Source organism: Dipodomys merriami, unplaced genomic scaffold, assembly GCF_024711535.1.
Source record: "Dipodomys merriami isolate MVZ:Mamm:240054 unplaced genomic scaffold, mDipMer1.0.p SCAF_1, whole genome shotgun sequence".
NCBI lineage: Eukaryota > Metazoa > Chordata > Mammalia > Rodentia > Heteromyidae > Dipodomys > Dipodomys merriami.
Window position 1 is genome coordinate 102,664,479 of NW_027202270.1, and position 23,736 is coordinate 102,688,214.

Sequence of the window (23,736 nt, forward strand, 5' to 3'; positions counted from 1 at the left end):
GGAGATAAGAATTTCACAGACTTTCCTGCCCTGCCTGGCTTTGAACCAGGATCCTCAGATCTCAGCCTCCTTACTAGCTAGGATTCCAGGTGTGAGACACTGACACCCAATTTTTTTTGTTTGTTTTTGTGCAGATACTAGGGCTTAAACTCAGAGCTTAAATTCTCAGCTTTTCCCGAAAGGCTAATATTCTACCACTTGAGTCACACCTCCACTTTCTATTTTTTGCTAGTTAATTGGACTATTCTGCCTAGGCTAGCTTTAAATCACAGTCCTCAGAGCTCACTCTCCTGAGTAGCTAAGATTACAGGCCTGAGCCATTGGTACCTGGTAAGTATTTTTTTTTAAGTACCACAGAAATGGAAGGTAAAAGGGTGAGCAAATGCAACAATGGTACTTACTACACACTATGTTGAAAATGAACTGTACAACTTGTGGGTGTGGATGGGAGAGAAAAACGGAGAGAACAAGAAAAGGAGCAACATTGTTCAGAAAGAAATGTATTCTTTACCTGACTTATATAACTAACTCCACTGTATATCACCTTTAAAATAATTTTTTAAGTACTTTCCCAAATGTCATGCCCTACTTAACCACCCTGTAATTTCCCTAATTTTTCACAGACATCACATAGTGTATTTTTCAGCCAACTAGAGTTCATTCATACCAGCTTTATAGATCGCATTATATCACCATTGGCAGAGAACAACTACAGCGCTAGTTTGGCTTCAAGTTGATGAGCTGAGAGAGTTCAAGACTTAGTCACAAGTCTTAGTAAAAGGTCCTTGAGCTGGGGACTGAACCTAGTACTGCCTCAGCCATGAGGACAAAGGACAGATCTTTTCTTTCTCAGACTAGTCACAGAGGCACAGACACAGACAGATAGACAGACACATTGTCTTTTTTTTCTCTTATGTGGTGCAGAGGAATCGAACCCAGGGTCTCATGCATGCAAGGCAAGTGCTCTACCACTGAGCCACATCCCAGCCCTCTTTTTTTCTTTTTTTTTGCTTGTCCTGGGGCTTGAACTCCGGGCCTGGGCACTGTCTCTGGGCTTCTTTTGCTCAAAGCGAGCATCTATTTGAGTCAAAATACCACTTCTGGCTTTTTATGTGATTAATTGGAGGTAAGAGTCTCACAGACTTTCCTGCTTGGGTTGGCTTCGAATCATGATCCTCAGATCTCAGTTTCCTGAGTAGCTAGAATTACAGGCATGAGCCACCTGTGTCTGGCTACATATTCTGTCTTGTGGTGCAGCTCCTAACTTGCTGATTGACATCTTTCTATAAAAAGATGTCGATCGCTTATGGAAGCCACTCTGCCTTCTGCTAGCCCTAGAATATCTCCGGTTCTGCTCACTCTTCTCTGGGCTGGGAGTCACCAGTTTACTACCTGTAGTCCTGGCAGGACTTTCCCTAAGGAATGGTAATTCCTAGAGCAGACATTTTGACATCACTCATAGCACTTTTAAAATTAGTAACTTAAAAAAATAACCTAATGAGCAGCAAACGTGTTTTACAATTTGAACACGGCTTCTCTCCTGGCTTGTGGTTTTGTGTTTGTGCTTGTGGTTGTCTATGCCCAGCTGTGCCTTTTTCTCTCTGGTTTAACCTCCATGGCATGTACTGCATGTACATTTCTCCTTGTTTCAGATATCTACTGCTGTGTAACAACTCCAGAACTTAGTGGCTTGATTTGGTATTTTCCATGGCCCTGTGGATAGGTAGGTAGGTTCTTCTGTCATACCTGGTAAGACTCAGGTAACTGCAGTCAGCTGGAACTCAAGTGGGCTCCTGTTTCTCTACAGGAAGTTCATTTTCCATACTTCTCTATCCTCCCTACACATCCCATCTTGTGGGCTGGTCAGCCAGGGTTTTTTGAAGACAGAGTAGCTGGGTTCTAAAAAGGGGGATGCTCCAAGGACAGACCTAAAGTGCAAGCACCTCACAAGGCTCTTAAGGTGGCTTCCTTAACAGGCCATTAGCCAAAATCAGGCCACATTGCCAAAGCGATCCCTGTGGGAGAGGACTTCAAAAGGCAATGCATTCCAGGAGTCCAGCCTCTTGCAGGGCACAGCTTCGGTGTTTTGTCCACCACAACTTCATTGTTATTGCAAAGGACTTTTAATAGTTACTTTGACCTTTTTCAGCTGCACTATTTGAGAGTAAAGTTGATATTGGAATTGTGATTTTGCAAGGCCAAGTTTGTAGAAGAGACTTGCTGGTGACTGAGCCTGGCCTCCACCCAGCACCTTCCCCATGTCAAGGTTTGGTTCACCTCTGCCCTGCTTGGCCCTGGCATGGGCAGGGACAGCCAAGGATATTTCTTTCTGCAATAAGTAAAGAACATCATGTAACTGGGTGCTGGAGGCTTACATATTAATCCTAGATACTCAGAAAGCTGAGATCGAGGTTCAAAGCTGGCTACACACACACACACACACACACACACACACACACACACACACACACACACACACACACACACACACGAACATCATGTGAGAGATAAGACTAGTGATGCTTAAAAATATATAAGAATAAGCAGAAGATACAAAAGTCCCTCTGTGTGTCTTCTTCCCTCTGGGAAAGGAGGAAGAGCCTCTAAAGTAGGCTGAGAAATACAAACATAGCTCTTGCTGCAAATTTGCAACCTAGATCAACCATGCCAAAATAAAGTCCAGATGGACTGGGACTTAAGAAAATAAAAGACCTGGGGGCATGGGCACCCATTAGGTTGCCAATTTACAGAGACATCCCTCCTGCTGCTGTTGCTAGCCAGGATTTTAGCACAGGGCTCTCAGGAGAGCACAACCATGCTCTCCAGCTGAGTGGCAGGCTACAATGGAAAGCCTCTGGCACAGAGGAAGGCAAAGTACCTCCTTAGAGAGCAGCAAGCAGGAGTCCAGGTGACTTTCCATGGCCTTCCAGGCCACATGGCTTTATTGTCCTTGCCCTCATTCAGGGGTTTTGGTTACTCGGCATGAAAACCATACTTTATATTGCCCTCAGTTATGCTTTGTCCTGACTGTTCTTTTCTATCAGGACTGGTGTGTGGGGCATGCTCCACTGTGGATTCATGTTCCTGAGAACAAATTTAAAGTGAGAATGGCTTTATTTATTTTCTGATAGCCAAAGAGAATAGCATGAACAAGAGAGTTAAGCAGGAGCCAGCGGCTCACTCCTGTATTCCTGGAGGCTGAGATCTGAGGATCATAGTTCGAAGCCAGCCTGGGCAGGAAAGTCTGTGACTCTTATGTCCAGTAAACTACTAAAGGGGAAAAAAGCAGGAAGTGGAGCTGTGGCTCAAGTGGTAGAGTGCTAGCCTTGAGCAAAAGAATCTCCCGATTTTCTCCTAGGTAGTGGTGCCTCACACCTATAATCCTAGCTATTCAGAATACTGGAATCTATGGATCAAAGTTTGAAGCCAGTCTGGAAAGATAAATCTGAGAGAGTTCTTACCTCAGTTTAACTAGCAAAAAGCTGGAAGTGGAGGTATGACTCAAGTGGGAGCACCAACCCTGAGCAAAAGCAAAACAAAACAAAACAAAACACAAACCTCTAAAGTCTCTGATTTATTTTTAAACTTTATTTTATTGTAAAGATGCTGAACAGAGGGGTTATAGTTACATGGGTAAGGTAATGAAAACATTTTTTTTTCTTTTTTCACTATGTTTCTTCCCATCAAATGGGCCATTCTCACTGCAACAATGAATAGCCCACAGACCAAAGAAAGGTATTACTCTAGGCTCTTGTTTGAAACCAATAGCTACAGCAATCACTGGTCTTGATTCAGGGCCTAATGAAAACATTTCTTGTCAAGCATTTTTAGCCCCTCCTTTGTTGTTCTCCCACTATCCCTTCCCTCCCCCACCTCCCTCACTCCTCCCCCCCCCCAATTTTTTTTTTGTAAGTTTTTTTTTTAAGGGATGATACTGACATTAAAGTTCTCCTATTAGGGATGGGATAGAGCTCAGTAGTGGGGGGTATGCTTAACTTGTGTGAGGCCCTTGGCTAAACCCACACATATACACACATACATGAACACACACATGGTTATATTTTGAAAACAGTGTTTATCTGGTTAGCCTAACTTTTAACTTATTTAAAGGTAACTTCTTTTTTTGAGGGGGTTCAGTCGTGGGGACTGAACTCTGGGCCTGGGTGCTGTCCCTCAGCTCTTCAGCTCAAGGCTAGCACTCTACCACTTGAGCCACAGCGCCACTTCTAGCTTTTTTCTTTTTGCTTATGTGGTGCTGAGGAATCGAACCCAGGACCTCAGGCATGCAAGGCAAGCGCTCTACCACTGAGCCACCTTACCAGCCCTTAAAGGTAACTTCTTTTGATATGCTAACTAGTGTTTCCTTTGGAATTAGAGGTAGGAAGATGGATTTAGATATACTAAATAAAATTGTCCATGAGCTGATAACTAGAGCTGAAGATGGGATTTACCTTTTTTGTATAATAATAATACTGGGGCTTGAACTCAAAGCCTGGGTGTGGTCCCTTAGCTTTTATACCCAAGGCTGGTGTTCTGCTTCTTGAGCCTCAGTTCCAATTCTAGTTTTTTGCTGGTTGAGAGAAGTCTCAGGGAATTTCCTATCCTGGCTGGCTTCAAACTGCAATTCTAAGATCTCAGCCATTGGAGGAACTAGAATTACACACATGAGCCACTGGCGCCAGGCTGAGATGGTATTTAATGTTCTGCCCACATTTATTTATATTTAAAGGTCTCCATAGTAAGTTAAAAAAAAAAACCTAGAAGGCAACCACCCAGGGATCATCACTGTTGACATCTGTGACGTTTGTCATCTGGTCCCTTTTTCTGTTTGGAGGCTGTGCTAACTTAAAACAGAAATGACCGTGGCTCTCTTTGCAGCCTCTCTTGCATGGCATACAACCAGGGCTCCTTCCACCACACCCTCTGGGCAGACCTTGAATCAGAGGCTAATAATAGGAGGGATGTGTGGAATCCTTTCCAGCCACAGTAGGACAGCCAAAGATAGCTGTATATGGGGCTTGGGAGGTCAGCGGCTTCACAGTGAACCTCCCTGGCTTTCCAGGTCACTTGGAGGTTTTCAAGACTCTTCAGAAATCTTTCCATAAAGATTCTGTCAGTATTACCTGGAATTGGTTTATTTCACTTGCAACTAATTAATTGGTAGGTAGACTATTCTCGTGTGTGTGTGTGTATGTGTGTGTGTGTGTGTGTGTGTGTGTGTGTGTGTGTGTGTGTGTATCAGTGCTGGGGCTTGAACTCAGGGCCTCATATTCTTTTTTTTTTTTTTTTTTTTTTTTGGGTCTGGTCATGGGGCCTGAACTCTGGGCCTGGGCGCTGTCCCTCAGCTCTTCAGCTCAAGGCTAGCGCTCTACCACTTGAGCCACAGCGCCACTTCCAGCTTTTTTCATTTTGCTTATGTGGTGCTGAGGAATCGAACCCAGGGCCTCAGGCATGCAAGGCAAGCACTCTACCACTGAGCCAACTTCCCAGCCCAGGGCCTCATATTCTTGTTTAGCTTTTTTGTTCAAAGCTAATGCTCTACTACCTGAGCCATACCTCCACTTCTGGCTTTTTGCTGGTTAATCCGAAATAAGAGTCTCTTGGATTTGTCTGTACTAGCTACTTTGAACCAGAATCCCAGATCTCAGTCTCCTGAGTAGCTAGGTTACAAGTAGAAGCTATTGGTGCCCAGTTCAAGTGTGTGTGTGTGTGTGTGTGTGTGTGTGAGTGTGTGTGTGTGTGTGTACATACATACATACACATATATACACAATGTATATACACATACGTATATACATATATGTGTGTATACACACACACACACACATAGTTGGTCAGTTATTGGGCTTGAACTCAGGGCCTGGGCATTGCATGGTTTGGGGATAGTTAATTTGAGCTAAGAATATCATAGACTTTTCTGCTCAGGCTAGCTTTGAACCATAATCCTTGGATCTTAGCCTCCTGAGTAGCTAGGATTAAACTTGAGCGCCTGGCTCAAGTATACTTTTTATTGCCAGATAGGATTAAGTGGGGGCAATCGCTCTGCTTAGTGCTCAATTACTTTGTGCTTGATGGCACACAGAGACTGGGTAGGGCATAAATGTTCCCTCCCTCTTTTCCTATACCCTCTGCTGTTCTCAAGTGGGCTGGGTGAAGGAAAGGAAGGGTCTCTACTAGAGATAACTGTCTGCATTACTGAGGAGTCTGAGGGGAGCTGCAGGACACCTAACAATCACTGATTGGAGAGGGGTGACGTTGTAAGTTGTGCTGCTCCTGAGGTACATGGCTCAGTGACCTGCGGCCTGCAGACGGGGGGGGGGGGGGGGGAGGACTCTGAAAGATAAAGAGCATCCCCATCTTGCCCCTAGTCCAGACCCATTAAAATCCTTTCTCCACCTTCTCTATGGTAGCTGCTTGGGATCAAGTCTACATTGCACTGCACATGTGGGGAGACTGAGTTGGGGTGGGTAAAGGTGAGACACACTGGAAACAGAGTGGGGAGTAAGGACTGAAGACTAAGGGCCTGAGGCTGTCTGGATCTTGGGCCACCCAGAGAGCTCAGAGGAGCAATGTGCCTGCAGAGAGGGCCTGGCTGGTATTCTTCACACCAAGAATAAAGCTGGTACTGTCAGCATTTAGCTGAATTTAGGATGTGGGCCTTTCTGACTGGGGTAAGGTGGTATCTCAGGGTTATTTTATTTGCATTTCTTTTATAGCCAGAGGTGATGAACATTTTCTCATGGGTTTCTTTGCCATTTTTATCTCTTCTTCTGAGAAGTCTCTCTTCAGTTCCCTTGCCCACTTAATGATTGGTTTGTTAGATTTGGGAGGGATTAGTTTCTTGAGTTCTCTGTATATAATGGGTATTAGGCCTTTGTCTGATATATGGCTGGTATTTTTCCCAGTAGGTTGGTTGTCTTTCTAGTTTGGTAGCTATGTTTTTAGCTGTGCAGAAACTTTTTATTTTATTTTAAAGTAGTCCCATTTATTGAATCTCTTCTCCAATTTGTTGTACCTGGGACTCTGTTCAGTGCCTTTTTGTTTTGTTTTGTTTTTGGTACTGGGGATTGAGTCCAGGACATTGCACTTGCTAGGTAAGTGCTTTGCCACTGAGCTAACTCAGCCCTTTGTGAGACTTTTATCACAAATTAACTGCCAAAAATAAAGCCAGAAGTGGGGCTGTGGCTCAAGTGGTGGAGTGCTAGCCTTGAGCATTATAAGCTCAAGCACCAGGCCCTGAGTTCAAGCAGGATGGGCACAAAAATAAATAAATAATAAATGAATGAATAAACAAATAAATTAATTAATATGAAGATCATAGTAAGCCAGGTGCCAGTGGCTCACACTTTTAATCCTAGTAACTCATGAGTTTGAGATCTGAAGATTATGGTTCAAAGCCAGCTCAGGCTAAAAAGTCTATGAGACTGTTATCTCCAATTAACCACTGAAAAGCCATTAGTGGAGCTGTGTGAGTAGTGTAACCCCCAGGCCCTTATTTAAGCTCCAGTACAGATACACACATTTAAGCCCCAGTACAGATACACACACACACACACACACACACATACACACACACACACACACACTCCTCATAGCAGAAACCACCATCTACGGAATACCTACTGTGTGTCAAGCTATTTCTCTAAGCTTTCCTGCCAGCATTATTGATCATTGTGCATCACAGTGATTCTGCCAGGCAGCTGGGACCACATACCCCCTCCCTGGCTTTATAGTTGAGAGATTGAGATCCAAAGAGGCTAAGCAACAAGTTCATACAACGGGTCATTCAACAGGTACAGATAAGGGTACAAGATTAGGCTGAGAATGAGCTTCCAGTGAATAGGTAATTACTCTGAAGGCTGCCTCTGCCCTAATAGTCACCAAAGATAATTGTGTGGTTAAGTTTACTGGGGGTTCCTAGCTCACCTAGGAGTGTGGGGACAGATACCTCAAGCAGAAAACTGATGTGGCCTTGGGCTTTGGGGCAACCAACCAGCACCAATTCCAAAGTGATTGCAAACGGACCACAGAGGGCTTGGCTTCAGACAAGCAAAATGGAGGCAGACGTGCTATGCTTCCCTCTCCCTTCCTCCCATATCCTGCTTTTCATTCATTTATGAGCTGAATTGGAATCAATGCTTTTCAGCCAGGTTTTTGTTTATTTTTTAGGTCATGGGGCTTGAACTCAGGGCCTGGGCACTGTCCCCGAGCAATTTTGCTCAAGGCTAAGGCTCTGCCGCTTTGACACACAGTGTCACTTCTGGTTTTCTGGTGGTTAATTGGAGATAAGAGCCTCACTGATTTTCCTGCCCAGGTTGGCTTTGAACTGTGATGCTCAGATCTCAGCCTCCTGAGTAGCTGGGAGGCTAGGATTACAGGCCTGAATCACCAGCGCCTGGCAGCCAAAGCAGCTCCTGGACTGTGAAGCATGTTGTTGATTCCTTCCTCTTTTGAGTTCAACATTCATATTAGCACCCCCTCCCCCACAACTCATATCCTGCAATTTTAACCTTTCTTTCTTTCTTTCTTTCTTTCTTTTTTTTTGTCAGTATGGGGCCTGAACTCTGGGCCTAGGCGCTGTCCCTCAGCTCTTCAGCTCAAGGCTAGCACTCTACCACTTGAGTCACAGTGTCACTTCTGGCCTTTTCTGCTTATGTGGTGCTGAGGAATTGAACCCAGGGCCTCATGCATGCAAGGCAAGCACTCTACCACTGAGCCACCTTCCCAGACCAATTTTAACCTTTCAAATCTATCAAAACCTACCTGTTTTGGGCCACTGGTGGCTCATGCTGCAATCTTAGATGGCCAAGATATAAGGAATGTGTTTCAAATCTATCCCAGACAGAAAAGTCTATGAGACTCTTATCTCCAATTAACCAGGAAAATTCCAGAAGTGGAGGTGTGGCTTAAGCGATAGAGCACCAGCTCTCAGTGAAAAAGCTAAGGGAGATTGTGGGCCCTGTGTTCAAGACCCAGTACTGGTACATGTACACACACACACACACACACACACACACACACACACACACATACACACAACTAGCTGACAACTCCATCAGTATGGAAAGACGTTCAGTCACTGATGTTTAAAAAATTTCATTTTCTTTGTTGTTTTGGCATCCCTGGAGATGAATATTAAAATGCTGTGAAGTTTCTAAAGTCTGACCAAAGTGTTCAATGTGGTGACTTCAGGTAGCCCTGAGTCTTAGTCAGAAACAAACATAGACTCACACTGGTAGCTCCTGGAAGGCAAGACATGCCTCACTGCCTTTATTTAGCATTATGAAACTTAGTACTAAGGTTTTCAGGGGAGAGGATTAGGGTTTAGGACTGTGTCTCTAAGTCCCACACAACTGGTTGGTTTATCATGTGCTCCTAAGATCAAAGACGAAATACAAAGATGACAATTTAAAAGTCTTTTAAAACTTTAAATACCTTTTCACAAGCCGGGCGCTGGTGGCTCACGCCTGTAATCCTAGCTACTCAGGAGGCTGAGATCTAAGGATCGCGGTTCAAAGCCAGCCCGGGCAGGAGAGACCGTGAGACTCCTATCTCCAATAAACCACCAGAAAACCGGAAGTGGCGCTGTAGTTCAAGTGGTAGAGCGCTTGCCTTGAGCTGAAGAGCTGAAGGACAGTGCCCAGGCCCAGAGTTCAAGCCCCACGACCGACAAAAAAAAAAAAAAAAAAAAAACCTTTTCACAGATGTTATATTCAGTACGTTTAAAATATATGTGAAATGTTTAAGGGGAAGTTGATTTTGTTGTTGTTAGTTCTTTTCCAAGAGTCTTGCTATGTAGCCCAGGCTGATCTTGCCATACCAGGTCTGGCTCAGAAGGTTTTATTTTATTTTTTTGTGTCAGTACTGAACTCAGGGACTTGGGTTTTTAGTTCAAGGGTAGTATTCTACCACTTGAACCATACCTCCACTTCTGGCTTTTTGGTGGATAATTGGAAATAAGAATCTCATAGACTGGGCTGGGAAGGTGGCTCAGTGGTAGAGTGCTTGCCTTGCATGCATGAGGCCCTGGGTTCGATTCCTCAGCACCACATAAGCAAAAATAAAAGCTGGAAGTGGTGCTTGGCTCCAGTGGTAGAGCACTAGCCTTGAGCTGAAGAGCTGAGGGACAGTGCCCAGGCCCAGAGTTCAGGCCCCATGACTGGGGAAAAAAAAAAAAAAAAGAATCTCATAGACTTTCCTGTCTGGACTAGCTTGGAATTTTGACCTTCAGATCTAGGCCTCCTGAGTAGTTAGGTACAGATGTGAGTCATCAGTGCCCAGCTAGTTTTTCTGTCCCCCCCACTTTACACTCCCAAAGACATAAACAAACAGGACAAAAAGAAAACAAAAACAGCAAACAAACAACAAAAAATCTCTTTGTTTCCATTTCCTAGAATTCATTTCAAAATATTATTTTGTGTTCCTCCTCTAAGAGTCTCCTTCTTTGGTCTCCCTGTGTGCGATTGCCTAGAGACCTGTATAATTTATTATGTCCTGGTGTATTTTAGATCTCGCTTCCCTATCTGAGAGAAAACCTGCATTGTTTGTCTCTCTGAGCTTGGCTTCCCTCACTTAACATGTGTTCTAGGTCCATCCATTTCCCTGCAAATAACAATATTATTCTTTCTAATGATGGTGTTAAATTCCATTGTGTATAGATATCACATTTTTTATATCCATTCATCTATTGTAGGGCATCTGGACCATTTCCATACCTTGGCTATTGTGAATAGTGCAGCAATAACCATGGATGTGGAAGTGTTTTTTTTAATATCCTAAAGGCCTCCTATTTTAATAAAGATAGTCTGAACTTTGTTACAGGGAGAGAAGTAACTGTCCTTCTACTCCTAGTCCTAGGTCTGATCAAGGCTGGTCCTTCACCCTCTTTACTCCATACAAAAATACAGATAAAACTTTTTATTTTACTTTTATTAACTTATTGATTTTTTGATGCCAGTCCTGCAGCTTAAACTCACTCGCTGTCCAGGAGCTTTCTTGCTCCAGGGTAGTACTCTGTCATTTGGGCTATAGCTCTACTTCTGGCTTTTTTGGTAGTTTATTAGAGATAGGAGTCTCATGGACTTTCCTACCTGGGCTGGCTTCAAACCTCAGATCTCAGTCTCCTGAGTAGCTAGGATTATAGGCATGAGTCATCAATGCATAGCCTTGGAGAAACAATCTTAAACCCAGATTTTCATCTCCTTAATGGACAGATTACACTTTCAAATATTTCTCTTCATAGTTAATTATGGCTTTGACTTTGAATTGTGTCAGTCATATTGTACTTACCTAGTTTGATGAAGTTTTTTTTGGCCTTCTCTCTATATATTTTTTTTTAAATTTTTTTTTTTTGTTGGTCCTGGTGGAGCCTGAACTCTGGATCTGGGCGCTGTCCCTTATCTCTTCAGCTCAAGGTGAGCCCTCTACCACTTGAGCCACAGCACCACTTCTGGCCTTTTTTATGTGGCACTGAGGAATTGAACCCAGGGCCTCATGCATGTGAGGCAAGCATGTTACCACTGAGCCACCTTCCTAGCCGCCTTGTCTCTATTTTAATGCCAGTGCTTAAGATCCAGCCTTACTTTTCTTTTTCTTTTTTTTTTTTAGGGGGGGGAGTACAGTCATGGGGCCTGAACTCTGGGCCTGGGCACTGTCCCTCAGCTCTTCAGCTCAAGGCTAGTGCTCTACCACTTGAGCCACAGTGCCACTTCCGGCTTTTTTCTTTTTGCTTATGTGGTGCTGAGGAATCGAACCCAGGGCCTCAGGCATGCAAGGGAAGCACTCTACCACTGAGCCACCTTCCCAGCCCTCCCAGCCCTACTTTTCAAAAGCCTCATATTTCTGTGTTGGATCCTCTCTATGAACAAGGCACAGATAGGGGTGGGTAGAAGAGTACCACTAAGGCCTAGTTCAAAGTGGGATCCTGAACCAACAGTCCATGCCAGGAAAGATGTCAAATTCAAACAGTTAAATTGTAACAAACACCTGGGTGCTGGTGGCTCACTGCTGTGGTTCTAGCTACTCAGGAGGCTGAGATCTGAGGATCGCAGTTCTAAGCCAGCATGGTCAGCAAGTCCATGAGAAAGTCCAGTTAACCACCAGAAAACCAGAAATGGAGCTGTGGGTCTAAGTGGTAGAGTACTAGTCTTGAACACAAAACCTCAGAGACAGTGCCCAGGCCCAGAGTTCAAGCTCCATGACTGCCAATAAATAAATAAATAAATAATTGTAACCAGGAGAGGTCTAGGCCAGAGGTCCAACACCAGGGGTTCTGATATGTTGGTTCTGGCCACCAGCTCCAGTGAGCCAAATAAAGAGAACAGAAGTAGTAAAGGACAGAGAAATGACATTTATTATATAACACAAGTATGCCATAGCAAGAGAGAAAGCTTTAGCCCATCTTTAGAGCACAGGCATTAGTTTTAGGTTTGTTTGTTTATTGTCCTATTAGGCTTGACCTCTGGGCTTTGTACTCTCTCTTGTTTTTTTCACTCAAGGCTAGTGCTTGAGCCACTTGAACCACAGCTCCACTTGTGGCTTTTTGGTGGTTAATTGGAGATAAAAGTCTCAAAGACTCTGTGCTGGCTTTGAACTGAACTCCTCAAATCTCAGTCTCCTGAGAGTATAATGCTCCTAGGATTATAGGTGTGAACCACCAGCACCCAGAACCTGTAGCTTTAAATAGAGGAAGATTTGGGATGAGGATGAGAAGTAAACATAATTATAAACAATCTCTACAACAGATGTGGTTTGATTGTCAGGGTGTTGTCAGGTTAAGTGTTAGCTCAAGATTCATCATGGGGGACTAGTCAGGATAAGAAAGTCCCTACTGTTTGTGGCGCAATGATGGAGGACTCTTGTCATAGTTGTTATCCGTCAGGCCTGTTCTTCTCGAATTCCAAGGTAGCTGTAGAGTGACTTCAGAGAAAACTGCTCAGAGCAAAGATAGACCCCCAAAGCCAGGGGCTGCTGGCTCAGGCCTGTAATCCTGCCTACCCAAGAGGTTGAGATCTGAGCTGAGAGACTCTTCAGTTGACCACCAAAAAGAAGCTGAAAGTAGAGCTGTGGCTTGAAAGGATCCTTCACATCCATCCCAGGGGATCACCTGGAGGCAAGCAAGCACAGAAGAAAGAATATTATAAGGTTTATTAGAAGGGCCATATTTCCCCAAAGAGGGAACACATGGCACCCATCCCTATTCAAGTAGCAGGAGGGTCTGGGGGCAGGGTAGGTGCATGCTCAGATGGGTCTGGGGAGAGAGGGAGTGGCCAACTTTATGGTGGGAACTCAGGGCTGGGTGGAGCTGAAGACCAAAGGTGGGCATAATGCTAACATGGCTCAATTAGTAGAGGGCTAGGTTTGAGCAAAAAAGCTCAGGAACAGTGCCTAGGCACTGAGTTCAATTCCCAGAACCAACACACACACACACACACACACACACACACACACACACACACACACACACACACACACACACACCCTACACCAAATTAAAAAAAAAGGAGACGCCACTGGTGGCAGGAATGCCAGGCTTTCAGTTCCTTTTGGGCTCTTGCAAGTGTCTGTGAGGAATCTGCATTTCAGCAAGATCAACTTTTCTAAGTCTCTTCTACAGAATGGGAACTTACATTTCAACAAGATCTTTACACAGTTCAATAGCAAGTTGAGTCTGTTAAGCTCTGAAGTGTGTGTGTGTGTATGTGTGTGTGTGTGTGCCTGCGTGCACGCACATGCTGTTATTTGGTCTTGATCTTTGGTACTCAGTGCTGTCTCTTAATTATTTTGCTCAAAGTGTCACTCTACCACTTCTGATTCTCTGGTGGTTAATTGGAGATATGAGTCTCACAGACTTTCCTGCCTGAACTGGCTTTGAACCATGATCCTCAGATCTCAGCCTCCTGATTAGCTAAGAGTACAGGTGTGAGCCATCATCGATCCGCTCATTTGTCATTAATTCTGATAGGTGGCAAACTTCTTTCTGGAATCTATAATCACCCACAGATGTAAACAAATGCATTGTGTAATCTGCTGTAGATTCAATCCCAGGCTGGAAGTTTTGTTCTGAACACTACTGTGTTTCTTAGCACCTAGCAATAAGGTGCTAGTGGTTGCTTGGGGCACAGGATGAGAGAATAGCACTGGAGAGTACTATCTAGAATAGAAAACAATTATATTCAAATAAATAGGATAGATAGGTAACTGGGGTAATGCCCTTGATTCTTGTCCTCACATAACTTCGTTGAGTGTCGGCATTCTGAGTTCCAGCTGTCCATTCATGTTGTTTGGCTCATGCTCTCCACCTAAGCAAGGAGCTCTTTAAGAGACCATGACTTGTCCATTTTTCTGGTCTGCAGAACAATAGTTCTTTATAATGCAAATAAGACCTAAGTTCAAACGCACCTACACTATCAATTTTCATAAGCTCCCTTATAATGTGGAGACCCCTGGAATGTTCTTGACCAGGCAGTGGAGATTGAGGAATGGTCCTTTGACAAATGTCTTTCCTTCTCTTCTCTTTTTGTGGGTGAGGGAGCAGTGTTGGAATTTGCGCTCAGGGCATCACCTTGGTAAGCAGGTACCACTAGAACTACACCCTCAGCTCTTTTTCCTTTTGAAATGAGGTCTCAGTATGTTGCCCTGGTTGACCTTGAACCCATCCATGGTCTTCCTTTTTCAGCCTCTTCAGGGCTGGGATTATGACATACATTATCAGCTATGTGTGAGTTCTAGAACTCTAATTTTTTCCCCCCCAAATGAAACTTCAGTCATACCTAGGGCTAAAAACCTGGAAGAAAAATTGGCAGAAGAGTCTATATCATGACTCAGTTCTAGCAGAGACCACTTAAATCACTTCCAGTAGCAAATGAGTGGCGCTCATCTCCTCCTCCCATCCCCAGGCCTGCGGGCAAGGTCTTCAGACTGGAGTCTATTGTCTCCATAAAGAAAAATCTTTCCTTCTGGGAGGACTCGGTCCACCTGACTCATGAAGGAAATTTATTATGCGGGATGAGGCAGGCAGGAGGAATTAAGGAACTAAATTGGAGGAAGTTGCTGATATGACTTTTTATTTCCCTCTTCTGTCACTTCTCTCTTTCCCAAGACTGTCAAACTTATACCTGTCTGGACAGGACTTTAGCTTCTAGAACATCAAAGTATATATATGATGGTACATAGTCTACTGAGCTGTTAAAAATTTTTATTATTGGTAGTGGGGACTTGAGCTCAGGGTCTTGTGATCATTCAGTTTGTTTGGCTGGTGCTCTACCACTGGAACCATACTTCTAGCCTGGCTTTTGGTTGGTTGATTGGAGATGGGAGTCTTTGGGCCTGGCCTTGAACCTCCATCCTCAGATCTCAGCTTCCTCAGTAGCTAGGATCACAGGTGTGACCTACTGGCACCTGTCCTTTTTAAAACTTTTTTGTTCTTTGCTTAGAAATTTGAAGATGTTTCTACAGCTTTCATTCTAAAGTGCATCCAGTTCTAAGCTCCAGCAACACAATCAACTGGCATGATGGATAGATACAAGTAGAAGGAAAGAAGGAATAGAATTCCCAAATGAGGAAGCCAAATTTCCAACCTTTGATCTCTTACTGTTTTCACTTAGCTGAGAGGTCTCAGCATTCATTTGAGCCCTGAATACCTATATTCAGTTGCTCTAGAATGAACAATAGTCTGAGGCATTTTGACAACCCATGTTAAGAGAGACCGTAATTCCAGGATCCAGGACTGGGGCTATGATTTAGCCCCTGGAATGGTTGAGCTGAGACCAGTCTGCAGCAACACTCTTTATATAAGACCCACTAAGTGGTGACTCCTTTTTGGTCTGAGAGGAAGGTAGGCATATTTATTTGATTTTATCACTTGTGAATCAAGAAAAGTGCAATATAGGGTGATAGCAACGTTTTCTTAATCATGAGCTAATTTTATACACCATTCCGAATTCTATAAAATAAATGGCAAAGTCTCACTCCTTGTGTTTTTCCGAGGCAAGAGTTGCTGTTAGGATGGAAACAATTACAGAGCATCTAAACCGGACTTTCACAAGATACTGATTTCTTATGAAATCTGCTTCTGTAAATCAGTCAGCACAATCAGTAGACTGAGCTCCTAAAGATCCTTCAAATCTTTACTAACAGTAACAGGTAGATTCAGAGAATCAGTAGTAACTGCATGACATCAAGCAGATATTAAATAAGCTAATCACCTGCCTCTCCTGCCAAGTAGGCTCAAACAGGCTCTTAGTAGGTTTTTCACTGTAAAATACAGGATGTTGTGCAACAGCTTCTATTTTCCTTTATCACTACATGCCCGTCACTCTGCTATGTGTTTTACATGGACTGTTTTGTGTGGTGTTCAGTAGGTAAATGAGAAAAACAAGTCTAGTATCTGTTAACAGACTAGCATCTGTTAACAGAGTGGCACAGTGCCACTTCTGAACCCTTGTGAGATCTTTCCTAGCCCTATAAACACAAACTAAGCTTCTTCTGTCTCCAGAAGAATTTCCTAAAGTGAAAAGACGGTGCTCACATAGTCTAAGATGAAAGAAGGTAATAATGGACTCCCAGCCACAGGTCAAACAGCTTCACTGCAGCTCCAAGCACTTTACACTACCAACAGCCTCCCTCCCACAGGGGCCCAGCTGCCTGCAAGGCTTTGTTGGGAGGCTATGTGGCAGCCTGCTCCTCACAGCTCTCAGCCTGTGTCCATCTGAGTGAGCACTCAGGACAGAGTCCCAGGGCAGCCCAAAAGCAAGGATCATGATTACTGTTTGTAAAAATCTGTTTAATAAATATACATCTTAGAAGTACCAAAATAGTTACCAACAAAATACACTATCTACACAATTTACAGAGGGTAACACAAACCTTTGTAAGGTAGTAACTTTTGACCACATACTACCCAACACCTCACTGGGGCAGCTACTAAATCTAGAGTGCTTCAATAAAAAGCAAAATAAATAAAATGTGGTCCTTTCATCAGACTCTGGATAACCTTCACCTCCCCCACCCCCATCCCACAAGTTTAGGAGGCCTTTCACCCCCCTCCCCCCCTGCAGTAGCTGGGCTTCAATTCAGGGCCTTTCGCTCTAGGCTTTTTTGCTCCAGGCTGGCCCTTTAACCAACAAAAACCACAAGTGGAGGTGTGGTGAAGGAGTCTCTTGAGTGTTCTGCCTGAGTTGGCTATGAACAGCCAGCAAAAGAGGCTTTCTCCAGATTCCAATGATCTTTGTTGTTTTCCCACACAAAGTAATAAGACAACAAACGCTGGTTCATTACAGTACAGTGCTGGGGTCAGGCAGGTATGTATGAATACCCTTTACATTTTTTTGTTTTTTTTTTTTGTTTGTTTGTTTAGAAAAATAAAACTCTCTTTTTGTACAAATATACAAGTCCATGTTTTTTGGGTTTTTTTTTTTACATTTTCTGTTCATAACGTCAGACGCTGGCCTCCAAACACACAGTCATCGTAAGGCAGCTAAAAAACAAAAGGAATAAAAGACTCATTAAACTTCCAGAATTTTACCAATGATGTTTGGATGATAGGAGAGCTGCTACTGGAAATAACCCAAGTATTCTTGGACTCCTTTTCTCTAGAACCCAAATACAATAAAGCCCACAGGCTGCAGTTTTCCTATAATGTCCTCTATATTTAAAAAAAAAAATGCTTAATTATACAGAGGGAGCTTTCGTTGCTGTATTTCCATATATGTTTACAATGTACTCCAATCTATTTCATATCCTCCATCATTCCCTATGGCTGGGTGTGTAGCTCGGTAGAGCACATGGATAGCACGTGTGATGGGGGACCTGGGTTCAATCCCAAGGACCAAAAAAAAAAAAAAAAAAGTAAGCCATTACAACCAAACCAGAAGACACACACTCTTGGGATGCTGGTTAAGCATGCTAAAATTTGAGAAACTCATTATGTTGCAATCCCTATGATAAAGAGTAGCTTTAGTTCTGGGGAATTGGGAGGGCAGAGGAGAATGGCCCATTTCTTGGCAGAATGTTGAAGATGCTCATGAAGACTCACCTCATCCTCTGTGAACTCTGACTCCGTGTCATAGCTCTCCTCATCCTCGCTCTCTGGTAGCATCTGGAGATTTTCCGGGGTCAGCTGACCCAGCTGCTGCTGTATCCGTGTGCTTGGTCGGCCCCAAGTGAGTTGGTACGGGGAATATCCTTGGTAAGTAACTCTATTGACATCAGCCCCACACTTGAGCAAGAGTGACACCAGATCCGGATTCTGCAGGTCTACTGCAAGGTGGAGGGCTGTCCGGCCGTTACAGGGCTCCTGGAACCAAAAGCAATTGAGATGTTTATAGCAGCAGCTGGAGATTTCTGCTTGCACCAAGAACCAGCCAAATGGTCCTCAGGAGGATTCACTCCATCTTGAGACATGGAGCACTCACCTGAGCATTCACATCAGCACCCAAGGACACCAGATGCTCCACAATGCCCAGGTAGCCATGGATAGACGCTAAGTGCAGACACGTGTGGCCTAGAAGAAGCAATGATTCAAAGTATAAGCACTTGTTTGCAAGCCTCACACCCACACCAGAAGCAAGAGCCTTTCTCCTATCTTTTCTGGCACAAATAGTCATGCCTTCTGAAATTTTAGAATTCCATAACAGACTCCAACAGGCATCATTTAAACATATCTTCTCAACCTTTCACATGCTTGGGAGTTTTAGGTTTTGTCTGGACTCTTAAGTGAGTACATCTCTCTCTTCCCATCACCTGCCCTTAGATGATGCACACTGACGTACCATTGTAGTTTGTGGCCTGCAGGATGGAGTGAAGATGCTGTGTGGTGCAGGTCTGCGTGAGGACTCCCACACTGGCCAGGCAACCCTGCTCACAGGCAAGGTGGAGAGGAGTATTTCCTCGAAAGTCTCGCAGCTCAGGATCACAGCCAGCTCCCAGAAGCGCCTCAGCAATTTCTGGCTGGTTGGTGATCACAGCCAAGTGGAGTGGAGTCTACAAATGAAAGAGGTAACAGAAGGAATAAGTCATGGGAGGAAACCACAATCTGAGTCCCAGATGTCCCCTGGTTGTAGATGCTGACTCTCCCTGACAGGTGGAGGGAGAGGGGTTTGCAAATACTGGAAACCAGGTCATCAAGACCTCAGCAAACAGATGTGATTTCCTTCACGTTTTTTTAGGAAGTTTGGCTCATTTGAATGTAAAAGGCCGGGGTAGGTAAAGACCCTGAGCCAGTTAATATAGAAAGTTTTTGTGGGCGATGGTGCTACATTCAGCTGCACCACTAAGGTCAGGGAGGGCCCAGCATTAGGGAAGCCGGCGCACCTGCTGCAGATTGTTCTGGAAGTTGAGGAAAGCCAGGTCTCCCTTCACCTGGCGGATCACTTCCATGGTCAGTGACTTCTCTTCATGGATGATGGCCAAGTGCAGGAACCTGCGGGGAAGAGAGGGAAAACCCCCCCAAGGGCTGGTGAGTACGCCGCGTGGGGCCTGGGAGGCGCGGTGCCACGGGGGGCGGGAGGGGGGGGGGATTACGCAAGGCCGGGGTTTCTGGAGGCCAAGGCCTCGGTGTTTTCCGCGAGGTTATTATGAGCTGAGTGTTCCTGGCAGGCGCCCAGGGACTTTCCGGGCCCCACCCCCTGGGCGGCGGGCGCCGGCCTGGCCGCCCCGCCCTCCCGGAACGCCCTGCACTTCCCCTGCGGGCTGGGCCGCGCGGCGCCCGGGCGCCCCGCCCTCCAGAAACCCCCGCCCCGCCGGGTCCGGGCGTCCCCGCCCCTGGCCTGGGCGCGAGGGGGAGGGGGAAGGGGGATGGCGGAGAGGAAGTGAGTAGGGGAGGGGGAAGGGCGCGGGCCGCCGCCAGCAGCCTGGGCTCCAACCCCGTGCAGCCCTGCAGGGTCCTTCGCAGGCTCCCCGGCGGTGCACAGTCCCCGGGCCGGGGAGGGGGGGGCGCATGCCGTCCAGCCGGGCACCCTCCCTCCACCCACCGCACCCCCGATCCCCGCGATCTGCCCTCCCTTCCCGGTCACTTACGAGTCACCGTCCTCAGTGAGCTGCTGCTTCCAGGGCTCGGCGCCCAGCGTGGCCTCCTGCGGCTCCAGGCGGATCTCGCGCAGCTCCTTCACCATCTGCTCGTAGTCCTCGTCCTTCATGGAGTCCAGGCCGCTGTCGTGGCGATCGTCCAGCAGCCGCTCCTTCTTCATCCCATCCCGGAGGCCCTCCGCGGCCCACTCCGGGGCGTGCTCGGCTGCGTGAAACATGGCGCGCAGCGGCTGTGTCCGTGCGCGGTGCGCGGTGCGTGGTGCGCGGGGCGCTCGCTCGCTCGCTCGGCAGCGGTGGCGGCGCTGGCGGCTCGCGCTGGCGCTGGCGGGCGGGACGGTGGCGGGGAGTCTGTGGGCTCGGCAGCGCCGCCGCGGCGCGCTATAAACGCTGGCAGGGGATTTCTCCGGGGCGGGGTCAGACGCGGGGAATTTCCAAGCCAGTCAGACCAGAAAAAGAACTGCCTGGGCTGAGAAGCCTCAACTCTGGGCCGGGGTTCATCGGAGAAACTCCCTGGGCTGAGCCACTTGGGGTCAAGGGCAGGGAACTTTTTGCTGAGCCCGGAGTGGCTGGAAAGTCCTCCCAGCCAGGCCCCTTCCCCGGGGGGGGGGGTACTTCCCTGCGGCCCGGCCCGCCTGCCAGCCGCTCGCTGTCCCTGGGGTTTCCCACCCCTTGGTTTGATTTGGAGTCCTCTGAAATCCTCAGGACCTCAACCCGCTGGGCCGTTCCACACTGGGGTTGGCCAACCTGCCTGGTCCTTTTCCGGGCTTCCCCCCCCCCCCCTTTGATCTTTGGAAAACTTCAGAGTGGAAATCATGGCTGCTTCTTCCAAAGACTTGCTAGGAAGGTCGCAAGTTTAGCCATGGGTCTGCCAGTACCAGGCTCTTTGCAGTGTAGGCACATCTGCCTGGCAATGCACCACCCCCCTCCATCCCCTTTAGAGTTTGTGGAAAGCTTTGGCATTGGTGAACACGATCTAAGCAACTCAAGGGCAGAATGAGAGGGAAAGAGGGAACAGCTGGCACTAAGCAAAAGGAGAGAAATGTACCTATCACCCAAGGTGGAAGAAATAGTTGTATTGTCAAAGCTCATAGAATTCACAAACATTATAGACTGTGATAATGACAATTTGCCTCGTGAAGGTTAAAATGTGTTTGTGACTTTGAAGTATCACCAGCTCACAATACTGTGAAATTTATGTAATCACTTAATCTCAATAAAAAGTTATTTTTAAAAATCTCTGCTTGGGCTGGGAAGGTGGCTCAGTGGTAGAGCGCTTGCCTTGCATGCCTGAGGCCCTGGGTTCGATTCCTCAGCACCACATAAGCAAAAAAAGAAAAAAGCCGTTAGTGGCGCTGTGGCTCAAGTGGTAGAGCGCTAGCCTTGAGCTGAAGAGCTGAGGGACAGCGCCCAGGCCCAGAGTTCAGGCCCCACAACCGGACCCAAAAAAAAAAAATTTCAGTGCTTGGAAAACCCTCAAATCATATCCCAGGAATGAATAATCCTCTCGACCCCAGGAGAGCCAATCCCTGCCTCTGTATGGAGTAAGGTATTAAATAGGGACCTTGATCCCACCCCCACCCCCCACCCCCAATGCAAAGCAAGGTGTTACTCTTTGTAGCAGAGGTTATAGATACCTTGAAGTAAGGAAGTAATCACAATTTTGCTCTCTGTCTTACATTCTGAGTGCCTTACTCTACGCTTGGTCCAAAAACTATGTCTAGGATTGTCACTGCCAGGTATTCTGCAGGACCAAGGCAGCCCTACCATTGCCCTTGCAGGCCCTACTTGCCCCTCCTCCCAGGGTAGAAGTTGGGCCCAGCATGCTTAGTGGGCAGCCAGCAATTCCTGAGCCACCCTCTGGCTTCACCTACATAATGGAACTGTCATGTTTGACCCTCTTCCCCCGCCCGCCCCCCACCTCGCCTGTATCCTGCAAGGCAGTTGAATTCATTACTTCTGGACAATTAGTCCAGGCAAAATAAACATGAGTTAGAGTTCTTCAAACTTTGTTCCTGGAGGCTTGGAGAGTTCTGCAGAGGTCTCTGGTCAGACTTCTGCAATCATCATTTCTTTGGCCATACCCAACTCTTTCTTGAAGCATACATTATCTCAGTTCCCTCCTCAGTATTTAAATGAAGGGAATTTGACTCAAGAGGGTGAAAGATAACATAGGGGGAGGGAAGGAACAAAAGTAAAATCCACAAATAAAATCTTCCAGGCAGTAATGATAGAGTTTTAAAGTAAAAACTTCCTGGGGACCCGCTCTATTGTCTCTACAGGCTCCATATGCAAATATGCCATTATTGAAGTGATGAGACATAGTGACAATGAGTTGGAGAATTCAATTCCAGGTTCTACCTCACATTAAACCATATTAGTAGGCAAAGCCAGTTAACTTATTTATTTATTTGTTTGTTTTGTGGTAGACATGCTTTTGTTACAGGAAATTTAGGACAGATAAGTTGAACTTGGTCCTTTTGTCTCTCAAGAGAATAATTCAGGGGCTGGGAAGGTGGCTCAGTGGTAGAGTACTTGTCTTGCATGCATGAGGCCCTCAATTCCATTTCTCAGCACCACATAATCAGAAAAAGCCAGAAGTGGGGCTGAGGCTCAAGTGGTAGAGCGCTAGTCTACAGCTGAAGAGCTGAGGGTTAAGCGCCCAGGCCGAGTTCAGGCCCCACGACTGAAAAAAAGAAAAAGAAAAAGAGAATAATTCAGGCAAGACTTGAACTTAGTAAAAGTGATAGGAAAGTTTATAAGAAATATGGAAGCCAGGGCTGGGAAGATGGCTCAGTGGTAGAGCGCTTGCCTTGCATGCCTGAGGCCCTGGGTTCGATTCCTCAGCACCACATAAGCAGAGAGAAAAAAGCCGGAAGTGGCGCTGTGGCTCAAGTGGTAGAGTGCTAGCCTTGAGCTGAAAAGCTGAGGGACAGCGCCCAGGCCCAGAGTTCAGGACCCACAACCGGACCCCCAAAAAAAGAAATATGGAAGCCAGGTGTTGAAGGCTCATGCTTCTAGTCCTAACTATTCTGGAAGCTGAGATCTTAAGACTGAGATTAGAAATCAGCTGGGACAGAAGTCTGTTAGACTCTTATCACCTATTAAACAGCAAAAAAACCAGAAGTGGACGTGTGGCTCAAGTGGTAGAGCTCCAGCCTTGAGCAAAAAAGCTAATGGAGCCAGGTGGTTCATGTCCTTAATCCTAGCTGCTCAGGAAGCTGAGATTTGAGGATTGCAGTTCAAAGCCAGCCCAGATAGGAAAGCCCATGAAACTTACTTACCTCCAGTTAAACATTCTGGCTCAAGTGGTAGAGTGCCAGCTTTGAGCAAAAAAGCTCAGGGACAGCACCTAGGCCCTGAGTTCAAGCCCCAAGGATTACACACACACACACACACACACACACACACACACACACACACACACACACACGTGAATGCAAGGCCCTGAGTTCAATCTACACTACTGGAACATGCACACATGCAAAGAAAAGAAAGGAAGAAAAAGAAGGAAGAGAGAGAGAGAGAGGAAGGGAGGGAGGAAGGGAAGGATGGAGGAAGAAAGGAAGGAAGGAAGGAAAGAAAAGGGATACATATGCCATAAGACAACAGCACTTGTATGTTAACAGGGTTGCAGAGCTTGGCCTTGGGTTAAAGAAGGATTATTTGAAAATGGCTTTCTGATAAATGGATCTCCTTTCTGTTTTATATCAG

The 23,736-nt window shown here is 45.9% G+C and overlaps 1 protein-coding gene and 1 non-coding gene across 2 annotated transcripts; both read right to left on the reverse strand.

The window, feature by feature from the left end:
• Positions 1 to 3,668: 3,668 nt before the first annotated feature.
• On the reverse strand, positions 3,669 to 3,801 carry LOC138835183 (small nucleolar RNA SNORA2/SNORA34 family). The gene has a single exon (XR_011374499.1). It is a non-coding gene; the product is annotated as a small nucleolar RNA SNORA2/SNORA34 family (small nucleolar RNA).
• Positions 3,802 to 16,762: 12,961 nt separating this feature from the next.
• Nfkbia (NFKB inhibitor alpha) lies at positions 16,763 to 20,388 on the reverse strand. Its single transcript, XM_070026719.1, has 6 exons — positions 20,017 to 20,388; positions 19,312 to 19,420; positions 18,771 to 18,981; positions 18,414 to 18,502; positions 18,035 to 18,295; positions 16,763 to 17,476 (listed from the first exon to the last, which is right to left on the reverse strand). The coding sequence occupies exons 1-6, from the start codon at positions 20,241 to 20,243 to the stop codon at positions 17,429 to 17,431; spliced, it is 945 nt and encodes a 314-aa protein (XP_069882820.1). The 5' UTR covers positions 20,244 to 20,388; the 3' UTR covers positions 16,763 to 17,428.
• Between the last annotated feature and the right edge of the window lie 3,348 nt (positions 20,389 to 23,736).

What these genes read in the sequence shown, in the direction of transcription:
- Nfkbia (XM_070026719.1), bottom strand. Translation starts at nt 20,243, where the DNA reads ATGTTTCACGCAGCCGAGCACGCCCCGGAGTGGGCCGCGGAGGGCCTC. An exon ending in TCCAGAACAATCTGCAGCAG is followed by an intron (nt 18,982 to 19,311) that starts GTGCGCCGGCTT and finishes TTTCATTTGTAG; the next exon opens with ACTCCACTCCACTTGGCTGT. An exon ending in GCAGGCCACAAACTACAATG is followed by an intron (nt 18,503 to 18,770) that starts GTACGTCAGTGT and finishes TGCTTCTTCTAG; the next exon opens with GCCACACGTGTCTGCACTTA.